Source organism: Manacus vitellinus, unplaced genomic scaffold (genome assembly GCF_001715985.3).
Source record: "Manacus vitellinus isolate BGI_N305 unplaced genomic scaffold, ASM171598v3 scaffold_0_pilon, whole genome shotgun sequence".
Classification (NCBI taxonomy): Eukaryota; Metazoa; Chordata; class Aves; order Passeriformes; family Pipridae; genus Manacus; species Manacus vitellinus.
The window spans coordinates 2990912-3005901 of NW_021938789.1; the positions used below are offsets into that span (position 1 = coordinate 2990912).

General features: G+C 36.8%; 1 protein-coding gene across 4 annotated transcripts in view; it reads left to right on the top strand.

Moving 5' to 3' along the window:
- The window catches only part of CFAP99 (cilia and flagella associated protein 99), a 55355-nt gene that overhangs the window by 11076 nt on the left and 29289 nt on the right, over nucleotides 1-14990 (top strand). For 3 of the 4 annotated variants that reach the window (XM_029962928.1, XM_029962922.1, XM_018088750.2), the window contains 4 exons: nucleotides 2942-3086; nucleotides 5084-5178; nucleotides 11243-11355; nucleotides 13328-13508. In XM_029962928.1, coding sequence (XP_029818788.1) covers nucleotides 2942-3086; nucleotides 5084-5178; nucleotides 11243-11355; nucleotides 13328-13508 — 534 coding nt within the window. The remainder of the gene's footprint in view (nucleotides 1-2941; nucleotides 3087-5083; nucleotides 5179-11242; nucleotides 11356-13327; nucleotides 13509-14990) is intronic. The other variant, XM_029962931.1, reaches the window with a different exon arrangement.

Here is a 14990-nt window from a genome sequence, read left to right on the forward strand (position 1 = left end):
ATGACTTAGCGCTGCCTGAGGCAAATCTCTTACCTGCTCCATGCCATAGTTCCTGCATTTGGAGAGTAATAGTAGCCAAAAGGAATCTCATTAAATGCAATTAATGTTAGTAAAGTGTTTTGAAAACCTCATGCAAAAGGTGCTATAAACATACAATCTGTCATATTGTACTGTTTCAGGATCATTTGTCCCACTCTGAAATACATCTCACTGACATAAAGCCACACAGAAAGAATACATTTAGGAATTAGTGCCAGAAATTACACCAACCCAACATATTCCTTTCCCAAAGCAAATATTATTTCAGAGATACACAGATAAATTCTAAATATCCCTGAAGAAATTTGTAGAGGACACAATGCACTTTCTATGCAAAGAGTATCCTAACTGGTTTAAAGCATTGACTCAGTTTTTGACTCACTAGATGATCCACAGGGCTTAACCAACAACTGGCTCACCTTTGAGATTTCCTATCCAAGTACTCCTCCTTCCCAGTCTTGTTTAGTTGATTATGAGTTTTGATGAGATCACTTCCTCAGATGACACAGCTGCAGGCTGCTTAACTATTCTCAATTTTTACATGTAGGAACAGAACATTCAGTACCTTTTGTGGTTGAAAGCATATTTGACTGATTATATTTCATGGTAAGACTTTTTGGCCTGTGGTTGACAGAATTACCAGTCAGTACTGATGTTCTGGGGCAGAGCTGTCTCCAGGCTGCCTTTCCTGTACCCTTGTTGCTTGGCTTGAGGCCATGTAGTGGTTTTGTACTTTCTTGCTCAAGGAGTAAGCAAGAGTAAGCACTTACTTCTGTGTTTATTCTAACACTTAGCTTGTGACTGATTTGTCAACTCAGAGCAGTAAAAGTAAAATAAATGTGAATAAGCCATTGTATTTTTATGCTGCAGTCTCTACTGTATGGGAGATATGATTTGGGCACTGGTGGTATCATCTGTTTATCTACTTTTGGCCATGTCTCCAAAGTCCCTTTGAAAAGCACAGGTTTGCTGCAGCACTTTATACATGTATGACATATCAAAGTACACAGAAGGCAAATGCAAAGATTCTAATCTAATAAAGATCTTGAAAACAATTTAAATTCTAGCTTCCTAGCAGAGATAATTGTGAGAGTTTCTATTTGGGCTTGTTTCCAATGAGCTTGACCAGTTTTACTATGGACTTTCTGTTTATTTCCAGATCTGCTGTTTTCTGCAGATTGATCTGTTCATGAACAAGAGCATTTGCTCAAGGAGACCAATTATTTTAGATTAAAAATGTCACAATCCTACTTTTACTGGAAGTGCATCCTCTCTCACTTTTCCAGTTCAGTTATTTAGGTTTGCTTTTGCCTTTTGTGGTGAATGCTTCGATATCTCATATCAAATTTGGGATATATATATTTGATCATTTAGGGGGGGCTTAGATTTCTGGATTTTCTTTGTTAGTTTTATGAAAGAACTTCCATAAATCTTCATCCATAAAAGGTTTATTTGGAATGGACTTGTGCCTCACAACAATTCTCAGTGCTTAGCAAGTGCTTCCCATCAGTGTTTTTTTTTTGGTTTTGGAAAATTTTCAGATGCATTCAGTCTCTTTCCTCTGTTTTTTTTCTGGTGATATGCACAAATTGGAAGGAATAAAACCTGGCTTTTGAGCAGGAGTAGTGAAAAAACTTATGCTTGCTCTGAAGGACAACCTGAGAAAATAACACTTTGAATACTTCCCCATTATTTTTTACATTTAAATATTAGAACTGTAACTTTAAAGTTTTGCCTGGTATGTGCTTGGTCTCGAAGACCTGTATAGTGTCATACATCAGAAAACTCACACAGTTCCATCCAGCAGCCTCTAATAATACCCTTAAACTAAAAATGAATCACATTAGGGAAATAAAGCTATCAAGAGGGTAGCAGAGAGCCTCCTAGGCAAGGTGAACCTCTCATCTGATATATTATTGCAGTTCAATTGTTCCCACATTTCAGAGCTGTGGGAGAGATCTTATATCAAATGTGGACTATGTGTTTTCAGAAGAGGCACTTAGCTTTCTTCTTGACTTCTTGTCTAACCCCCTTAAATCAAAGGATCATTATTGTTTGTCATTTTGTCATTGCATGGCTGTCCTTTTTCAATTCATGTAATAAACTGTTCTGGGCCTCAGATTTTATTGCACTGTTTAAAGGTGGTTCATACTAGAGGTTTATCTCATACAGTAACAGATATTCCACAGGTTATTTATTATGACTGAAACTCTTTGTAAAGTTCAGGAGCTTTCAAACTTTTTAAAGGGACTACGTGGTAGGATGCAAAAGGCATTCAGTGAGCATCTGATTCTCCTATTCTCTTGTGGTATTGCATGAATGTTATAAGAGACCTAGAGCATAGCTGGATAAGAAACAGTCTGCATTAAAAAGAATCCTGGCACTCACAAGTTGTTTAAATTGGTCATACTCTCCAAACTTAGGTTTCAGGAATAATGAAGAGTCTTGTCCATAATCCCTGTTCAGCTTCTCCCCTCAATTTAGTCTCCCTAAGTAGCACAGACTTCGCTGACAAAGGACAGGTTTCCTATGGGAAAACCAAACTTTTGCTGAAACTTTCTCATACAGTTGCCTAAGTTAACCATTGCTCATAGCTCAGAGACTTCAGATTTTCTTGCATTAACTGCTGACATTCACACGTCAAGGGCTTTAACTCAGTGTGTATGTCAGCAAATAAACTGAATGTTTAACACTGGGGAAGGTCACATTTTCCTTAACAAGGGCCATTAGTTTGCTGGGACTGCCCATATTTGACAGCATTAGAAGAGCATCAGCCCTACCAAGGGCACTGCTGTTCATTATTCCTGTTTTCAACTTACTTCAAAATTATTGTACTTTTTGTACACAACAAACATTTTCTTTCCAGAATACATTAATCATTATTAATTTTGTGTATCTATAGACTCTTAAGATGACAGAAGAAAAATTTGTATTGGATACACTAGCAGGATGCACAGAATATAAATCCTTATTGGATGTTGTAGTCAATGCCTTTTATGCTGAGGATGGGAGATACTGCCTGATTCCTGAGCGTAATCTCTACATAGGTGAGTTGTTTTTACAACACCAAATGTGTTTAGCACAAAACTTTAAAAAATATCTTTTTACTAGCACAGATCTTAGTATTATATTACATTCGGAGCATTGTCATTGTGCCTGGTGCAGTATGAAATACAGGACATTTTCCAATGTCCTTACAATGTAAAGTCTAAAAGTTGAAATTGTTATTTAGTCTGGATTCCTACAGGTGTTAACTGGAATTTTACCTAAGAAAGTCAGGTAAGATGCAGGTGGAAAAAGCATCACTGGCTGGAAGAAGCATCTTAGACATTTAACCATCCCTTTAAAAAATGTTCTTCACTGATTTCCCTTTATTCTCTTCTATGCAACCTATTACCTCTGCCATTCAGACACAAAACTAACAAAGCTCTGTCTGCTGAGGAACAGCACATCTCACCATAGGCAGATGTTTCTGTCCATACATGGGGATCTTCATTACTGACTGTCACAATGACATAAACAGACTTCTGTCTGTCTCCATGAGTGAAGTCAACTGGTTTCCTTATGTTAGTTACTTGGTTAAAATCAGTTCCAATACAGCTACATCTGATACTATGAGCTAGTTAATTAGGGTAGTTACTACTCCCAAAGTTCTTTCAGACTTTGGGAAGTGCATTAAAATTTAATTTAAAAAATATTTTTATGTTATGCATTTAATACACACATTCTGAAGTTGATTTATTAAGTCCCTAAATAAGCTGGAATCACAAGTCACACTGGCATTGCTTCTCTAAGTCAGATATGTTCAGATGCTTTGTGGGTATATTGGAAAGTCAATTCAAAGGGGTTGAAAAATACAGTAAACATATAGATATATCTACATTTTATGTTTTAAAAGCTACAAATTTTTTATGGCAATTCTGGTTGCTTCTGTCACAATCGGGAAAAGTACAGAAATGTAAATCAAATAACAAACAGAAGGAAACCTAAACTGTCAAGGAAAAAATTATTAGTGTATTGGGTTTATTCTAAATGGTAATGCTTCATTGTCTCCATTTCTCCAGGGCCATGTTTTTCATTGTCTGGGGCACATAAATTATATCTTTAAGCTGAGTGTTGCTATAATTGGATTGTCAGGACTGGTCCACTCAAAAGCTTCCATTAATCATAGGCAGAGGGGAGGCCCCAGAAAATTTTCCTTTATCAACAAGTTGAGAGTTTAAGGTCATTGGCTTACATTTTTTTAAGCTGCTTGTGATTCCCTTTGCCAAGCTGCATTGACACTTAAATGATCAAAGCTGCTTATAAAGGCTGTTGCTATGTGTGAGCAGATTTGAATTTAATAAAGCTTGTAGGAGATAAATGTATATTCTGCTAAGACTGCTTAAATATGTTGCTATACTAAAGCACATGAGATTGAAGCCTGACAATACACTCAGCTGGCTGCAGCACATTGGTCAGACTTTACTGATTTTACCATTGCTGTTTGGTGGCAGCTAAAACACTGCAGTGCAAGTGAAGCCTGAGTGAACAAATGCAGGCTGATACAGAAGCCCATGAACTTTACAGGTCTGCAAAAATTTCACAGTACTGACTGTGCTTCTTTCTGTATCATAGAACAGAATCATAAATCATTTAGGTTAGAAAAGAACTCAAAGATCATCAAACTGTGTACTTGTCAGAGAGAGGTGCAAGAGTGAGGTTTGGAATTTCCCAATTTAAAAACCTGATTTTATTTCCAAGAAAAAAACCCAAAGATTACAACATTTTAGGCAAAGTGGTCACTTGGGAAAAACAGTAAAATAAATACGAAATTTTATGTATAAACTTTTTGTTATGTATGATGTTGTTATGTATAATAAACTGTGGATTTGGAACAGAATAATAAGAGCCATCCTCTCTGAAAACATTAAAAATAGAGTATGTTGAAAAAATCACTATCAAAACTGTTAAAATTAAAGTGACAGTCTAAACCCCAGAGTATGCTGAGTATAGGTTTATTAGAATTGCCTGCTGCATTTTAAATGTATGTATCTTTTGATAGTTATCTGTTATCTGGCTACTTTTCAACTAGAAGAGCTTGGTCTTCAGCACTTCAGCAGAATTGTGAAGTCCTTAGACACTGCAAAAATGCAAAAGGTAATGAAAGTACAAAACATCTAAAAAAATAATTATCTCTTCATTTTGTTTGAGTAATCAGATGACTTTTCTCAATTTTGAGAAGAACTTAAATTGAGAAATTAGAGTTATTTGCTGTTAAAATTCAGAAATTAAATTAGTAATTTGTTATCACAAATGCCTTAAATTTCTATACTTATGGGGTGATTCTTATATTCAGTCAAAGATCAATTTAAAATATACTTTATATAATCTGAGAAGGTAGAATAATCACACGATTTACACTTCATGTGATTTGCAATTGTCCCTCCAACTTGCACACTTACTCTTGCCTCTGCTCACATTCCTTCCTTGACTGGAGGCGGGAGAAGTTTTTTCCATACACAATGAATCTGCACTGAAACCTGCAGTTCCTGCTGATCAGTGTTCTTTTTCGCCCTGAACAACCCACTACCACTTCCATTGTCAAGCCTATTGTGCTTCCATCACTTTTTCTCCTCTCCAAAAAACAATGGCTTACTTGGAGCTATTATTGCCCCAGTACAACATGCAATTGTCAAAACAACTGCTGCCAAATAGAAAGCGGGACAAGGAAGTTCTGCCTGCCTTTCCTTTTCTGGAGTCACCAATTTGGGGGTCACTCCATTATTTGTTTGCTAATTTTCATGAAATCTGTAGCAATATAAATATCTTCTGCTTCTCTTTCAAAATGGTTGAAAGTGCTAGTTATCCTAAAAGCTATGTTGTAAAGAGGGGCAGAGGGATAAACTGAGTGGCAATGCTTTCTCATAAACCCTGTTTTCCCAGGAAAATGGGCTAAAAATTAAATTACTGGTGACACAGCATCTGTAACCTTTGATCATCCAGATGTTTCAAAGCATAGTCTGAACACGCTGTTTGAATAACAAATATGGAATTAAAGAGACAGGCAAATTTTAGTAATTAATAGTCAAAAGGCTAAGGTTTATCCTTGTAGTGATTAATCCGAATGTTCATGTGGATGCCAGTGTCTCTTTAACGAGTACAGTTGCTTTGCAGTATGTAGGGAGAGAGCAGGTTAGGTTGTCTGGTTTTAGATGGACTTAGTGTGGAATGGGTTTTATTAATTCCATTCAGAGACAAAAATTATATATTTCATTAACTATCAGAAAGAACAGAGAAGTGGCTGGAAGAATTATCATAATCTGGTAGACAGACAAATCACTCTGTCTAAAATGCCCTCCCAGCCCCTTCTTTGGTAAACATCTTAGACACGAGCCACTGGATTGGGTGCATCTTGAGCTCGTTCAGCTAGCAACACAATTTTCCCACTTCTGCCAGTTATCCCTTGTTGATTCCATTCACCTAGCTTTATATGGCTTAAGCATCAGTGCCCTGATGTTCCACTTTAGATAATTTCTCTTTCCTTGTCTGGAATAACTCTTCTGATAGGAAAGTGCTGCGTTTTCCAATGGTATGCACCTGCTTTTTCTTCCTTTAGATGTAACTTTGCTTAAGTATCTTATCAGATCTTCATCACCATGGTACCTAGTTTTTCTTCTCTTGCATTAGAAGAGGTTCTTTGTCTCCAAAGTGATGGTTCATGATATTAATGCACCTGCAGCAGAGGATTTAGAAGCAGCATTTGGTCCCCCCAGCAACAGAGACAAAAACAGCAGAAGGCAGATCTGCAGCCTTAGCAACAAAAGTTATCAGAAATCTGAGATTCTCCTTCAGGATGCTGACCTGTAGATTCTGCCTGATGACTATTGTGTCTGCATTCAGTTAAGATAACTAAAAAAATTTTCACATATACTTACCTAGGATAGATTTACTGTAATTAAAAAATAAATTCAGTGTGTCACAGGCTGAATGGAATTTTCTTAATCACAGAGATGAACCTTACTCACAGGAGTAATCTTCAGGTGAATGTGATCAACTGTGTGAGATTTAAGACCTTTCTCTTACAAGACTGTGTGACAGAATCCATTCAACTCAAAGTTGCAGTGTTTCCCTATGTCTGATGCAAGTTCAAATATGTTCATTTAGGCAGAATATCCAGACAGAATAGTAATGCTGCCTCACACATGTTCATCTGCTTGAACAGAAAATCACAAGCTCTTATTTTGTAATATTAAAAATACATGCAAAAATTCTTTATGGTTGTATAATTACAGAGCCATAGGATAAAATTCAGTTTTCTAACTTTAGTAGCCATGCATTGCTAGCTCAAGCCTATTTTTGTGTTCTATTACTCATACATGTTGTTGTTCTATATTTATTTTAAAATGTAAGGATTTGTGTATTAGAGAAAATATGCTATTGAAATAAAAATTCAATATGAAGCTGAAAATAGCTTTATAATTTCTTAATAGCCTTGTAAAATATGCAAAATACATAGTGTTTTGTTTCTAGCATTTAAAAACCTGTTTTGTTCTGTTTCATGTTCTGATTGCTTCTAACAGCTGTTCTAATGAACTTCTGAGATCTTCAAAGGAATATCACTATAAGAATTGGGCATTGTAATAGCTATTATGATGAGGTAGGAATAGTAGGACAAGATCAGCCTTATGGTGTATGGGAGGTAAAACCAGCCCTGGCTGGGTCAGTAACAGTGTTCTCTGGTAGTGGCTGATATATATAGAGAAACAGAACCTGCTGTTTCTTGCAGTTACTTCCTTAAATCAAGAGTCAAGAGCATATATTGTGAATATAAGCATTTCAGCTCTGCAAGTGCTTACATGGATGTAAAGATATTACCAAATGAGGAAACTTCCCACCTTTTATTTGTTTTTCAGAAATCTGTACAATCCCACTGTGTAAAAATGCATTAAGAATATTAGCAGGGTATGTTCAAATTCTCAAAAGCAAGGTATTAATTCAGCCCACCTGAAAAATGCATTAAAACCAGTCTTTAATTATACACACTTGTCCTACTACAGCCAGAGTACATTAAAGTAGTAAAAATGGGTACAGTTCATTTCATAATTCCCTGTGGTGTAATTCCACCACTTCTAAAAGGGAAATGAAACTTGGTTACCATGCTCTGTGAGTAGTGAAACTTTTGGAACATTCAAGATAGAAGAGCAAGCAGAATAATGCTGTTACCAAAATGACTGTCCAGTGGCTTCTCTCAAGAGACAGATGCTGAGAGAATCCAAACAGAAATCTGAGATGCCCCATTTTGCTGCTATAAAAGCAACGGCCTCTGATACTTGGTTTGCCACCTGTGTCACATGTGGCCAAAGACCAAATAGAAATATAAGGGATTTGTTCTAGCAATTCAGTTCACAAAACACAGAAGTTTCTGTTGTTAAAAAAAAAAAAAAAAAAAAAAAAAATGTGCTATGGCTTCGTGGCTCTTATTCTGCCAACATTCACCATCTGTGATAGGGATTACCAAAACTAAGACTGTGGACTTTTGGTTCAGACACACTCTGGTCAGAGAGGATGTCCAGTCATCCTGCATTGCCATTTGCAATCCCTGCAGTGCCTCGATGACCGTTCCGGGGCTGCATTCCAAGTATTCTCTAGTATGATGCATATTGTGGCATATACTTATTGTAGCATTGCTTTGGGGACTGTGACTAAAACAGTACAAAAATATACGTCACAGTATTGATATCTGATTACACAGCTAACCATTCTCTGTACCTCAGGAGTACATCAGAGATGTGTCAATCACATGATTACGCATTTGTCTTAATACAGGGAGAAATGTTAATAACCAGTCCAGGACTGGTGTTGCAGTAGGAGGCCTCAAAGAGGTAACAGCCAGCTGTTAAATACAACAGATAGAAATCACTGTGAGCCTTTTTTATTGTTTCATCTCTTCATCTTGAAGTGGCAGTTGAGTTGTACTTTGTAAAAGATAGTTACAGCACATATTTAGGAGGCAGAGAGTCAGGGAGAGCTGAAACAACAATTCAGAGGTGTAGTCTCACATGCCACTGAAGTAGAAAATTGAATGAAGCTTCTTAGGGTGGGCTAGTTATAAAGAGGAATACTGAGGGGGAAACAGAGCAGGAGTCGTCTAACTTAGTGGAAGCTAGTGAAAGAAAACTGGAGGATTTACAAATCACCACCTGCAGTATTTCTGCATCAGCTTCTTCTGTGAGCTCTTTGAATATCTAGAAATTTGAAACCAGCTTCAAATCTCAGGGTCTGATTCATTTTAAGTGTATCAGCTCATGATCAATTCATTCCTGTTATACACTTGTTTAGATGGGTTTAAAACCATGGTTATTATAAACTTTCTGTGTAGTCAGGGCCTTCTGTAAGGTGGGAAGAGTTCTGGAGCAGGGGACCTGTTCACGGGGTCTGTAATCACACATAACTGCTGGGATAACTGGATGTGAAATTTTGTTACAATGACTGGTAGAAACAGTGTCTGTAAAGTGCCTCTGTTCTGGTAGAGGGTATGAACTCTGTCTAGACTTCTGACATTTTATTTATACATTGCATAAGTACAAATTACTATGTTAGGGGACAAATTTAATCCAATATGCAAGTGCTACAGAGGAAGATCCTCCATAAGGACAATGAATGACTTGGACAAAGACCGATGGGATGAAATGCATCCCTTACCATATACTTTGCAAACTCCATGGAATCTGGCAGCACCAAAAAACCCAACTTCTTGACAATTCAACACTTAGTTTATAGTCATGCTTTTAGGGATGAAAGATCTTTTTTTGGGTGATGTGCTGATAAGCCAGCATCTGCAGTTTTGGGGAGAAGCAGTAGTTTCTAGGCAAGAATGGGAATCCAAGGGGGTAATATTCTTCTAGTCCTGCAGCATTGATTAGTCTTTTGACTACCAAAAGCACAATAGATGAAAATAAGGCTAAATTTACAAATTAATTCCTTGGAAATTGTCATATAAAGACTATAGATTTCAAGTAGAAGGCTTTCTACACCTGTTGCACATCTGCAGCAAACACCTTGAGTCAAATCTGAATGGTTTGTAGCTGAATTATTCACAGAGCTCTGAGGCACCTTGTGCCTGGAGCCACATTTGAATTAAGAAGCTCCTTGGTAGTCTTGCAGAACTAAAAACTCAATACAAAGAGCTTTATGGTTCTGTAGAAACCAACTCAAGATGGGGCTGATGCCGAGTCTAAGCTAAGCTCTGCAAGTCTCCACTGGAAGCTTCTCAGAATGACTGCACACTGCTTCCCAGGATGTCTCATGATCAATATTATTTAGTGTGCTTTTTTCTCTTACTGTGACTGTTTCAGCATGATGCTTGTACTTTCATTTCCAAGAATTTTCATGAAAGAGCTAATGTTCAAATTTGGAATTTATATTGCTGTAAGTGATACAGGCTGAATCTGAGTGCCATTTTTCAAGAGTGTTTCAAAAGGCCAGTTGAATAGTTCAAGATTTAGAGAAAAGCTTTTGACCTTCTGGTGAACTGCAGTGGCAAACAAAAGTTCAAATGTTAGTTGCTATTCCTCCAGCATGTAGAACCATACAATGTATAAGTGTGCCAAATTTCAGTCTTCTAGTTTAATGAGAATATGACAAATAATTATATTCCAATAAAAGAAGAAAATATACTGTATAACATTTACTATAGTTTTCAGCAATTCTCCCTGCGCAGTTCCCAGGGAGATGAAAAGAATTTAAGTAATTCAGGTGCAGTGCCAGGCCTGACAGGTTTCTGGGCTCCATGGATCCTCTAGTAATAAGTAATCAGAACTTGACTCTGGGTATATTAAACTCTGAAACTCTATTGTAAAATTATACTAAAAATCAGAGTATTCCAGTAGTAATTAATTTTGAATAAAAACTGTTTTTTCACAGTGTTTGAAGCAAATTAAAGATGAACCAACACATCTGTATGTTGTAGCCTCTAGACAATTTTTTTGCCACTAAAATATTTTAGTATCTATTGGTGTTTCACAAAATAGGGCTGAAAGACATGGGAGTGTGCACCAACTAAGAAGAACTGAAAAATACTGAGCACCTATGATTATAATTTCAAAGTAAAATACAAGCTAGCTCTTCAGCAGTGTCTGTAATAGAAACAGCTATCTTTTTGTGGTCTTAAGTACACCATATCTTCAGTATTCATAGTTAAAAATAAACCACTTATTATTAGTTTCTTAGATTCTTCTTCAATAAATTGCATTTGAACACATGGATAAAAGATGAATGGAGTCACTTCTACGATTCACTGTATGTAAAAGAGAATTTGATTGATCCACTGCTAAGGTAAGTAGAACTTAGTAGTTTCTAGCCAGCTTAAAGTTTAAAAGCTGGGGAAGGCTTACCCTGAAAGCTGAGTTTTCTGTTAAAGTGTTTCTCCTGTTGAAGTCTCTCTTCTTGTCTTCATGAGACTTTAGTGATCCCTTTTACTTACCCAGAGGCAAGGTTCTGTCATAGAAAAGTTCTTTCACAGCTGTTGTACATGTACTCCCTGGTGCCCCTGAATATATCAAACATCATAATCTGAAAAAAAAAAAAGATAGAAGGTTCAAATTATCTTACCGAGTTAGAGTCATGCCTCATAAGTCACTTCAACATCTGTGACATTAGGCATTTGAAAAAATGATGTTTGACTTCTCTGAGTTTGGCTTTATGCACAGACTTGTTTATGCCGATGGTCGTAAAATCCCTTCTGAGCAAATCAGATAAGCATGTAAACAAGTCTTCTAAAATTATTATTTATTTACACAGTTACAGCATCATTTAACAGCTTAAATGCTCTGAGGTGCCAGGTGCGTCTACACACTGGTTGGGTGGTGATAAAGTAGCAACAGGACCCTTGCCAGACTGGAACATTTCCATGTTCCATGGGCAAACATCAGCTCTGCAGCCTACTGGGTCACTTTTTCACTGGTTTTATCCAGAACAGTATAGATTAACCCAGATGATGGCAGGCACTGTTAGACAAAAACATGCTACAAACAATGTCAGCTGAAAAAGAGTTTACATCTGGTTCTGCCATATCAGAGTCACACTAGAATTAATCCTTTCATACTGTGCAGTTTATGAGCACTCCAGCAAATGTACAGCATAGATTTGGCTTGCACTACTCTGAATTTTACTGACTTCTACAGGAACCACAGGGATGGATATATTTGAAGTCAGAATTTGACTCAAATACTCCAGTGTAGTGACTCTAATTACAACATATGCTTACAATACTGTAAAGATACAGATAGAGAGGTAGAGATAGAGGTACACATCCATATTCACACCATTTTTATATGTTCACATGCATGCAGGCAGATGCTTAGGCCACTGCTTGTTTCAGTAGCACTCAGCTTATTGGAGCTGTCCTTCACAGTCAGTTCCACTCAGTGGAATGAATTGTGTTTTGCCTAGAAGTGGTAAATGTAAGTGATACAAGAATGTTAAAGACCAGACTTGGTTCTTGGGTTTGAAACTTCCTTCAGGGGGCTGAGGATGCATTGATGAGTTTAGTCAGTTCAGTAGTGGAAATTCTTTTACATATGTCTTTGTGTTCCTCTTTCTAATGCCAATTATGTTGATATAAAGAGTCCTATTTATTTTAGTGGAGCTTCATCACTTGCACAAGTTACTTGCAAGGCTCCTCCTGTAATGACAGTACACTGTTTGTGTCTTACCTTTAATATGCCCCTTCCTGTCATTCCTTGGAAGAATTTTGAACCTTCATACAAGTCCAAATGCAAACACAGAGAAAAAATAATCTTGGCTGCCCCCAGGGTTCACTGAGGGTTCATTTGCTAACTCAAGGAACTCCTTACATCTTTCTATCTTTTCTACTAGAACTGCCTGTGCTTTGAGATTGATTTGTGTGTGCTCTGTTGGTTGGTACAAGTGACATTATTCAGACCACTGTTTGTTCGTAGTCTCTTCATTTAAGTGTGTTAAGTGTGTAATTAGCTTATGACAGCTGCTTTTCTGATTCATAGTCTGGTCCTGTTGCAAAACGAACTGGCAGCAAGGAATAGTTGCTTAGTCTGTAAAAACTGTGGCTATTTCACCAGTAGTAATCTGAATGGACCAGCATCTATCAAGAGGTCAAGTAACACAGTGCAACTAAATCCTGAATACAGATTCATAGACCAGTTTTATCAAAATTGAATGGCTGAAAGCCTTACAGAATTTGCACCCATGCCAACCTCAAATAGTGTGTAAGTTTGTATGAAATTAAAAAAAAATAAAATAAAATTGAAAATTCTGTTTTTATTTGAAGATGGCAGCCAAAAGTCCAGCAACTGATTGAACAACTAACAAATAAATTAAATAATTGTGCTACCACTGTCAAGACTTCTAAAGTCACTCAGCCAAAGGAATTTAATTTGACTGTGCCCAAACCACGTGCCATTCCTCTACCTCTGCCAACACATCTGCCAGTACTGGAAAAAAGACGACCTGTAAGTTGATTTATGATTTGAAAAACTCTAAATTTTTTGTATGCTTGTGCACAAAATCTTGGTAGGGGAGTTAATAACCTCTTTTAAGTGAGAATAGAAAATCTACAACCTTTGACAGATCAAAAAGGACTTTGGCAATAATCTATGTTATTGAAGGTCAGATTTCTAAAAAATCCACCGATAAACTAATTCTTTTCATTTCAGTGAATGTTGTGGAAGCAAGTGGTAAGCCAAACAGAGGAAAGGGAAAAGGTTGGTTCTTGTAGTCATTTTGTGACTTTCAGAGGTAGAATTACAAAATGGGTATAAATTGATGGCAGCATTGATACAAGTGTTTCTGATAGTCCTTGGCTTTGTAAGATGCTTGCTTTGGATAATGCACCGAAGCAGGTAAGAAAAGAACATTGAAATGAAAATGTTTTATTAACTTAGATTTTTTTGTAGATGAACTCTCATTAAAATAAACAGAAAAGCAATTTAACTGGAAATGAGGTGGACTCTAGGTTTGCAGCTCCTCCTTGAGGGTGGAATTTTATTTCTTTCTAACTGCATTAGTGCTGACTCTCTGAAATAAAAATTTTTTGAGTTTAAATTCATTGCTCATCCTCAAATGAGACTAGATGTATCTTTGAAATACTAAGTTGTTATTTTACTGATTATCTCAGATTGTGGTTCAGTTACACTGGTACAAATCAGAGACCCACAACTGGTTTTAAGTTATCTCTCTGGGGTAAAGCAAACAGGATCTGGGATCAAGCTGCTGTGAGTAACTTAATAAGGACTCCAAATCCATCTGTATTCAAATGCAGTGGGAAGTGAGCTTGGAAATCATAGATTTGGGCATTATCTGCCACCTTGTATTAGCACTTCAGGTTTTAAATAATATATGTGTTGAATGCTCTTAGAAACCATTTACATCTTAGGATGGCAGAGCAATTTAATGGTACTGTGTTATACAGTTAATGGGATTTTACATTGAAATAGCTTAATACCAGGCCCTGAAAAACTGCATTTAATAACTACTTAATCAGTATAGGAATGAGTCATGTTGCTGTCATTTTAGAACCTTTATGCTGTGCAGCCCCTCTTAGAATAAATTTGCTTTAACACAGATGCATTTAGTGAAGTTCATTTGGGGTGTTAGGATTATACTAAATTTGGTTTACATTCTGGCCAGGTCTGCAAATTTAAAGCTTGTGTGGATCTAAAACCAATAGTGTAGTAGTGACACATGTTGTACTCGTTTCTGTGCCTATCTCAGCAAATTAAGCTTCACTTTAATTTGCCATATTGTTATCAGTATCACCATTTCACATCCTGAAAGGAAGAGAGACTGAAAAGACAAGCTCAGATGGCAAGAGTCAGTAAAGTGAGAGTTTATTTTTGAAATTTAACAATGAAACTACTCACTCTAAATATTTGGTCTAAATATTATAAATTCTTGTTTCCACTGGCCTTTGCACATGGATGCAGACACAAGTA